This window comes from Eucalyptus grandis, chromosome 5 (genome assembly GCF_016545825.1).
Source record: "Eucalyptus grandis isolate ANBG69807.140 chromosome 5, ASM1654582v1, whole genome shotgun sequence".
Classification (NCBI taxonomy): Eukaryota; Viridiplantae; Streptophyta; class Magnoliopsida; order Myrtales; family Myrtaceae; genus Eucalyptus; species Eucalyptus grandis.
This window is the reverse complement of record NC_052616.1, coordinates 11549935-11558646: the sequence shown is the minus strand read 5'-3', so window position 1 is coordinate 11558646 and position 8712 is coordinate 11549935. Positions and strand designations below refer to the sequence as shown.

At 39.1% G+C, this 8712-nt stretch overlaps 1 protein-coding gene across 1 annotated transcript; it reads left to right on the top strand.

The window, feature by feature from the left end:
- Positions 1-248: 248 nt before the first annotated feature.
- Positions 249-3897, top strand: LOC104444195 (pectin acetylesterase 8-like). Its single transcript, XM_010057833.3, has 13 exons — positions 249-406; positions 1048-1172; positions 1280-1362; positions 1638-1767; positions 1854-1933; positions 2037-2123; positions 2221-2345; positions 2453-2513; positions 2623-2676; positions 2767-2844; positions 3143-3248; positions 3340-3485; positions 3583-3897. Exons 2-13 carry the CDS (start codon positions 1052-1054, stop codon positions 3688-3690), a joined length of 1179 nt encoding a protein of 392 aa, XP_010056135.2. The 5' UTR covers positions 249-406; positions 1048-1051; the 3' UTR covers positions 3691-3897.
- Positions 3898-8712: the final 4815 nt, after the last annotated feature.

Below are 8712 nucleotides of genomic sequence, written 5' to 3'. Positions count from 1 at the left end.
TCATGCACAACCCTATTGTCTCTTGTCAGCTACATCTTGAGTCGGATACTTACCCGAGACCCTGCACGGCATGGCGCCACCATACACAAAAGGTTGTGGAAAAAAGAGAGAGTTCTCAAGAATCATAGTTCCTTCGTTTTCCCTTTTTTAAAATATATTCGCAAGTGAATAGGTGTCGGTTTTTGAAGTCTGGACTTTTCTTTGCCCATTGTACTACTAATAGTCTAATACTACTTGAGACAAGTGGAAAGTGAGCTTAGCCGCCTCGCCAAAACGCGCAAAGCCCCACTGCGAGGATAAATAAGGCACTTCGGTTCTTGAGAAAGAGAAGAGAAGTTGTGGGAAGATTTGAGCTCGTTTCTGGATTTGGGTGTCAGCTACATTCTGCAACTTTCTCATCGCTCGGGTACTTCCATCGTGTTCTTTCCTTTCCTGGGTGATCTATGTTAGCTTTTCTGGCCACCATTCAATCCTTAGAATGTAATCTTGAAATGAATGTGCAAGTTCAGTTTTGAGTCTTCTTCACTTGGATCTCTTTCACTCAATCCTTAGTGATCCTCCTTATGTTTTTTTTTTTTTTTTTTCTTTTTCAATATTCGTTCTTGGATTTTGTTTATGTCGTATGAGAATGGAATTATTGTGATTCATATGCGTTGGTTCTGATCTCGTAGCTAGTACTATTTATTTCCTTAGCAACTAAGAGTAAGTAGAGTAAGAAAGGTTTGAGGTTGTCTATGTCGGGAAAAGGTATCGATCCTGATGAGCAATAGACTCGTTCATTCTATATGATTAGCAAGAAGTCTCCTTTTCAAGCCTGTCACACGTTAGCATCTGCTATTTTCACTTTTTACTAGCGGGTTTGCTTCGTTTATAAGCTTTTTATATTCACTGTTTAAAAAGGGTGCTAATTAACGTTAACGTGTCACTCATCTATTTCTATATTGTGATTCTTCCCTTGCCTTGTTGCTCTGCTTACCTACATCAATTTTGGCTGAGATTGCTTTCCCAGCGAATCTAATATTATACGACCGATTTATCGATTGCCAGCAAAATGGCTGACGCAAGATTGAGGACATGGTTATGTGTCATACTGAGCATACAGATCTTGCTCAAGTCTGAAGCCATTAACGTCAGCATCACATATGTCCAAAATGCTGTAGCGAAAGGAGCTGGTGAGTCCAAGATCAATATAATTGCTTACTGCGAAATGTCCTGCAATTTCCCCTTTCATTCGAGTTTTGTCAGTGTTGACTTGGTTGAAGTTCTTTGTGCTCTGCAGTTTGTTTGGATGGTAGCCCTCCAGCTTACCACTTTGATAAGGGAGTTGGCGCCGGCGCTAACAATTGGCTTATTTTCATTGAGGTTTGCACTTCTGTAGTTTATCATAGATTGAGGAATTTAAGATTGTATTTGATTACCTGTGTATTAAAGAAAGAAATTGTAGTTATATGTTACAGTCGGCTAATTCCGCTGAGTAAATAGAAGTGTTCCGATGTTCACAATTTAGACACTAGCACCTTTTCATATTATCCATCTAATTTGATTTTGTGCAGTGAGCACAGGATTACTCTCTAGAACATCATGAGTTATAATTTGGCCCGACATGGGGATTGAACAGCTCTATTTTGTGTTCTCAGGGTGGAGGATGGTGCAACAACGTCACCACTTGCCTTGCTCGAAGGGATACACGGGTAGGTTCATCAAAACAGATGGTCAAGGAACTTTCTTTCTCCGGTATACTCAGCAATAAACAAAAATTTAATCCAGGTGTGGCTCTATGGCTATTTAAATTTGGTCTTTTCTTAGAGAATATCAGATCTCAACTTCCTTTCTTCTTTCTTGTGATGTTTTAGACTTCTACAACTGGAACAAAATCAAGGTCAGATATTGTGATGGAGCTTCATTTACTGGGGACGTGGAAGCAGTAAACCCCGTAAGTTTGGCCTCGAACCCTATGCTTTTTATTTCATGTGCAGAGCTGAATTGGCTGCTGACATTTTGTGCTATTTTCCTTGATCATTTCATATTTGGATCAGGCCACCAACCTTCACTTTAGAGGAGCGAGGGCTTTTGTAGCAATTGTTGAGGACTTGATGTCGAAAGGGATGAGTAATGCGCAAAATGTATGAACCGACTCGATGAACTCTCCAATCCTTCGTATCTTTATCCTTTTTTTCTTTTTTTGCCTAAATAATCGGGAGCAAATTGAAAATCATGTAGGCTATCCTTTCTGGATGCTCAGCTGGTGGGTTGGCTGCAATACTGAATTGTGATAGATTCCGAGCTCTCATGCCTGCAAGGACCAAAGTCAAATGTCTTGCAGATGCTGGCTATTTTATCAATGCGTAAGCTAGTTATTTCCTCCTTTGGATTCAGGCCTCGGATAAAATGCGGGTTGCAATTATTACCAGAACTTTGGATGACATTGCACTCTTCTCTGGTTCTAATTCAGGAAGGATGTTTCTGGAGCTTCACATATTGAAAATTTCTACAGCGAAGTGGTTGCTACTCATGTATTCTCTCTCTCTCTCTCACCACATATTTATGTGTATACATGTTAGTCTCAGAAATATGCTTGTCTTTGTTAATCTTTGTCACTCAAAACTCGAATGAATGGTTCAGGGATCAGCCAAGAATCTACCAACTTCCTGCACATCCAAAATGAAACCGGGATTGGTAGGTGACAGTAATTCTGTCGTTAATTTCTGCATCTTTTGCTTATAATTGTGTCCTAATTACAACCGATATTGCTGAACATTATTGCAGTGCTTCTTCCCTCAAAACGTGGTTCCACAAATTCAGACCCCATTATTCATTATAAATGCCGCCTATGATGCGTGGCAGGTCAGTACTTGATAAACTCAAGATTGAAAATAATGCTTCGCCGATAAACAATTTGAGTTGTTCATCACTTTCAAAGCAATTCCCAGATAGTTTCTAAAACTTTTTTAAGATGGGCAATTTAGCTTCAGATCAGTCAGAAGAGAAGACGATAATTCGTTTTTTTGCTTCCATTGGAGCCCCCATTTTTGTTCTCCAGTTTTGGCTTCTGACTCAACTCTGTATCAGCTACTCTGTCTCGAAAACCAAATTAGGCATGAGTGTTGTGCACTGATCTCTCGAGCATTATTGCTGCTTTCAGATTAAGTATATTTTGGCGCCCGGAGTAGCTGATCCTCATGGAACCTGGAATAGCTGCAAGCTTGATATCAAAAAATGCTCACCGAATCAACTCAAAATCATGCAAGGTGAAAAAATTGTTGAGCTTTAGCCACTACAAAACAGTCTTGTGGAAGCTTCAAGCTGGAAAATTTACTTGGTAGGAATTATTGTATTCAGATTTCAGGCTGGAGTTCTTAAGAGCACTGAGCGCAGTCGGAACCTCTCCATCAAGAGGAATGTTCATAGATTCTTGCTATACTCATTGCCAAGCTGGGACACAAGAGACGTGGCTGTGGAATGACTCTCCAGTAGTGGCAAAGACAGTAATGACCACTTTTTTCAACTATTTTTCATGACACCGTGACTGGACCATAACATGTATTGATGTTTGTCCGTTTGTCTTTCATTTTTTCTTTGCAGTCGATTGCAAAGGCTGTTGGAGACTGGTATTACGAACGGATTACGTCCCAAAAGATCGATTGCGCTTATCCCTGCAACCCAACTTGCCACAACGGGATGTTCGATTAAATCTGAAGATTAGTTTTCCACTGTCAAACTCTTCTATCTATTCTTAAAGTTCCAATTGTTATTGTTAAAATAAGCCTTAACGGTGAAGGGGCACTAGCACAGGTCGTCACGGCACCAACACTGCCTGCTGGTCACTCTGTGCAATTCTTTAATGTATGGAAAGTGCTGATAGAAATGAATAAAGGCAGACTATGAAGGTTTGGTTACCCAATGGGAGGTGAAAGTGAGTTTTGGATAGGTTGAATTGGTTCAGTAATTTAGTAAAGTCGAAAGATATCAGCATGTCAATGGCCAACATAATCCTCACATTGGTAAGTAGCTTTTTCACATCTCGCATGATCTCTTTTGGGTCAAGTTTGGAGATCCAAAATTGTCATCTTTTGACCTCTCGATATGGAAGCGATTTAGCAAAAAAATCAAAGGAAAAACTCATTTACTTTTCAAGATCTGCCGATCAATGAACGAAACTTCTATCTCATTGCCAAAGCACTTGATGTGTAACCTAAAGAATTATCAAACCCGACGGCTGCACCTCAAAAATAGACTAATGAATGTAACCTTTCAACTTCCCCACGTTGGCCAAATTTCAGCTAACTTGGGATTGGGACATTCAGAATGAATTCTCAATGTTCTCTCAGTTAATTCTCTGTTCCTCTCTCCAGAACATTGCTCCTCAATCGCATGAATCCAGTCCCAGCAGCCCGAATTGCGATTTCTGAGTTGGTTGGTTTCTTTCTTAATTTTCGACATCTGCTCCGGATTGAATGGCCCACTCTAAAAATTCAGCAGTAAGAAAATGGTAAGTCGAGACACTCTTCGAACCAGCGACGCGCTTCTTCCCCATTAAACATCTAGGACTTCTCGTGCTTAGGCTCAATGACACATTAGAGCATCCCATTCTCCATCAATCCTAACTTAGATCACAATATTTCCATTAATCACTTTTACTTTGAGAATCACAATATAATGGAAATTCACTTCCACAAGGACCTGTTCTGTCAAATGCCGCTCGTCAGTGAATCAAGCATTGGTGATATTACAATTTAATGAATAATGCTATTGAATGACAATGTGTTACTATGGGTTGAATGCCTCAAGGTAGTTTTAGCTCAAGAACATTGTAGTAACAAACAGATACTGCCAGGCAGGGAAGTTGTTGCTGGAACATGGTGAAAACATTTGAAATAAAAAGAAAAGATTACTGAAAGGACAGTAGATTTATCTAGTGTAACTAAGTCCTCATATCTATGATATCTCTAGTTTGCCAAAGTGAAATGTTCTCCCACAATTTACTTGGTTTCTTTATTGATCCCGTAATAAATTAGTAGTAACTCCTAATTGAATTAAATTGCATGTTAATATGATTAAAATCAAAACTCCAAAGCTATGATTGGTATGGGCTCAGGAGATCCTGCCGCTCTAAGGTTTTTGGCTCTGTAATCCCTTAATGGTTCACTTATGAAAAGATCGTGACAAAAAAAGAAAGAAAAAAGAGACACTATTTTCTTAACAAACGTCTTTGCCTAATCTTTTTCAAAAGCTTAAATTTGAATCTTTCACCTTTTGCAAAATCTACATCCAATGGCATTTATTGAAATATTTAGTTAACCATTGACAGAGCCACTATGCTCAACAAACAATTCACCCTCTAAGGTACTTGATAGAAAGTATTTCACATGATGAATACGTGTCTAAAGACAAGCATCGGTCTTTTATTGCGTTCCGGTCTCTCCCATATCCATGTGGATTGAAAAGTGGGGATTTGTAGCATCAAGGTGAAATGCAAGAGACACGGAAAGATTAATACAACCGGTTCGTGAGAATAATGCCAAGATGTTTGTGCTAGAAATTCAAAGATGTGATAATTATCATCTTAAAATATCTGTAAAGGCGGCGTTGGCCTACTATGCATAAATTGATCTAGAGCTAAGGCCATTCAATAGAATGATGGTCACATCGGGCCGAAACCGGTTGTTTTGTTGGAGCAAACCATATGTCTCCAAACTAAATTGGTTGTGGTACAGTCCATTATGAGGATGTTATTCAATGTACTATCCTTTAAAACAATATATGGAGCGAACGTCTCCAAACTAAATTGGTTGTGGTTAAGTCCATTATGAGGATGTTATTCGATGTACTATCCTTTAAAACAATATATGGAGCGAACGCAAATCTGACATTCCAACTCGTGAGTCGTGATACGCGCTTGTCCTCAGCCAGAAGACTTTCGGCCTGTGACACGTCCATCTATACTTTTATCACTCTGCACAAAGAAGTACCATCAGGAATGAGCAATTATTTCTTTTAAATAATTTGACAGACTTAGAGAATCTCAGTTTAGTAACGAAAGACACTAGTGTGGCAACCTAAGCTGTGAAATAAGACATCATCGCTTGCAGCTTTTGTTCCTTGGTTTTTACAAGATTTTCCAAAGCCAATTTCTCATACACCCTGTTAAATTAATAGATGCCAGGGGCAATCTTTCAAACATCTTTCAAGAGCCACGAGTAATTATTGGGTTTGACCGGGATAAAATCAATTGAAAAGCTGTGTCGAGTAGACCGAATAAAGAGAAAAGGATCCACAGATCAACGTTATCACGAGAAGGTGAAATCTAAATGATGGATAGCATTATTTCGTTAGGCAAATGGGGACCATTGGCTTGGACTTTCATGGAATGATAATTCAACCTTAGCTGTTGTTACTTTTGTGGACTATAAAGTCGCTATGACATTGATTTCCAAGTCATTAATGACACGTTTGGTAACCGAAAAGAATTTTTGCACATAAATGATTTTTTTTATTCGTTTGGTAACTATTCTGTTTTTGATAGGATTCTTGAATTTTTATATTTTTATTATTTTTCTCTTTTTTTCTTTTTTCATTTTTTCTTCTTCTTCCTCCTTTTTTGTGGTTGGTGGCCAACACTGTCTAGGCAATATCCAACGAGCTCGCCGAAGCCTGGTAGTGGCCAGGCGAGCCTCCAGCAAAGTTGCCGAACTTCATCTAGCAAGTCGCCAACGACCACCGATGATGATGGTGGTCAGCAATGGCCAATGGAGAAAGAAGAAGAGAAGGAGAAAAAAAAAAACCAAAAAAAAAAGAAAAAGAAAAGTTGGACTTGATTTTGAAATTATTTTCAGGAATAAAAATTATTTTTTCTACTTGATTTTGTTCAAAATTTATTCTCAAGAACAAAAAAACGAATTTCTGTTCTCGAGAATAAAAAATTTATCAAATGGATTCATGTTCTTTTTTTTTTTTGAAAAACAAAAGAATAAAATTACTTATTCTTAAGAGTGTTATCAAATAGGATCTCAGTATCCAAAACGATTCTAATGCCGACCATTAACATCACATCGCCCCTTTTATCTAGGGCATTATGATTGATCGAACGCATCTACTTGCTCGTGAAAGAGTAAGCGCCCCGCATGTTCAATGGATCTCGTCTAGTTGTCCATGTGTCATTGTTGCTTTGGTTATTTTCATGGCTGATCGGAAGATCGAATTGATCGATTGATGCTGACGCGAACTTTATCGCTAGCACCTTATCCCATATATGAAGTGCTCTCCTTCTTTGGAATGAATTCAAAAGATCCATTCGAGTTGTTTTTTTGGCACCATTTGAGTTGTTTAGATGGGATAGAAACATGGATAAGCTCTCAAAACCACAGCCCTTCGCTAGTTTTCGAGTCCGATTAAAATTGACCTCGGGGCTAGGCCTTTTTCAAGAAGAAACGTGCTACGCACGGCCTAGAGAAATCTGTATGCATTGAATTGAATAGAATTTCAAAAAAAAAGGAAACCTAGACAAAGTTGTTCCCAAAGTAAAGTTTGTTTAGAAAACCCCACCTTCAAAGTGGCAAACGTTGTTTCCAATGGTCTCCGCCCATCCGTGGCCAAAACAAAAGGCCACAAATTGAGCTATCAAGTTCTAAATCTTAATCGAGCTTGTGCTCAAGGATCATGAAAAGGAGGGCATGGCGCGGAATAATTGAAGTGATGATCCCAAGCCCATGGATTTTGCATTTGTATATTTTCATCTATTCAACAATACAATAGATTGATGCATTGGGGTAACACCCACCATCGCGATGCTTGTCAAAGCATTCGAATTTTAGACCGTGAGTGCGAAATCGAAGCGAGGAGTGGCATTGCACAAGCAACCCAACACGGGGTATGCATGAAATACATTCGAAAGGAATGGGAGCTTTTGCGGTCTGTTGGGGGCAACGATCTTTCATTCACAACCCATCCAAATCGCATATAGTTCGTTATACCTCCTCAATAAAATGAGTTAATACATTTTAACAATAAAAAGTTTATGATAAATCTATCTTGGTGAATAAACTTAAAGTCCATTTTATGAAGGACTAATGGACAATGACTTGATTGTCCCTATCATAATGGGTCCTCCTTCCACCGTTTGGTGTGGGGCTCCCCCTTAGCGAATCACCATCGATCATAGGGTCTGCCCCAGTTTCAGACCCCACTGCTTTAAATTACAACTGACCAAATTCCTTTTCATTGGATGACAAATGATCAAACCTTTATGCAAGATCCGGGAAATTTCACTTTGACTTTACGTGACTCGAATTGCCAAATCAATAAAGAAATGAGTAGGGAGAATAATTTCATTTCATCGAAAATTATATTAAATCCTTCAAAATATATATTTTTAAAAATAGAATGATTGTCTCGTTTTACGGAAAAATGTTTAAGTCTACTTAAAGAAAAGGGTGAGAACAGTCCGCCTTAAATCCACACATGTCATAAATTATCCGTTCATAGAATATAAAGTCGTCCTCAGGGAAGAAAAAGAGTAAATTCATTGTCCCAATGAACACTCTTCTATCTCTTTCCCTGTGTCAGACCCTGTTTCGAGACGCGCATTCATGTCGGAGCGCGCAAGCCGATATGATTCGCAGGCTGTCTCTGTCGCGCACCGTCTCGGGTCGGATACTGCCCAAGACCCCGGGCGTGCGTTACGGCGTACCAGACCAGAAAGGTGGAAAGATGATA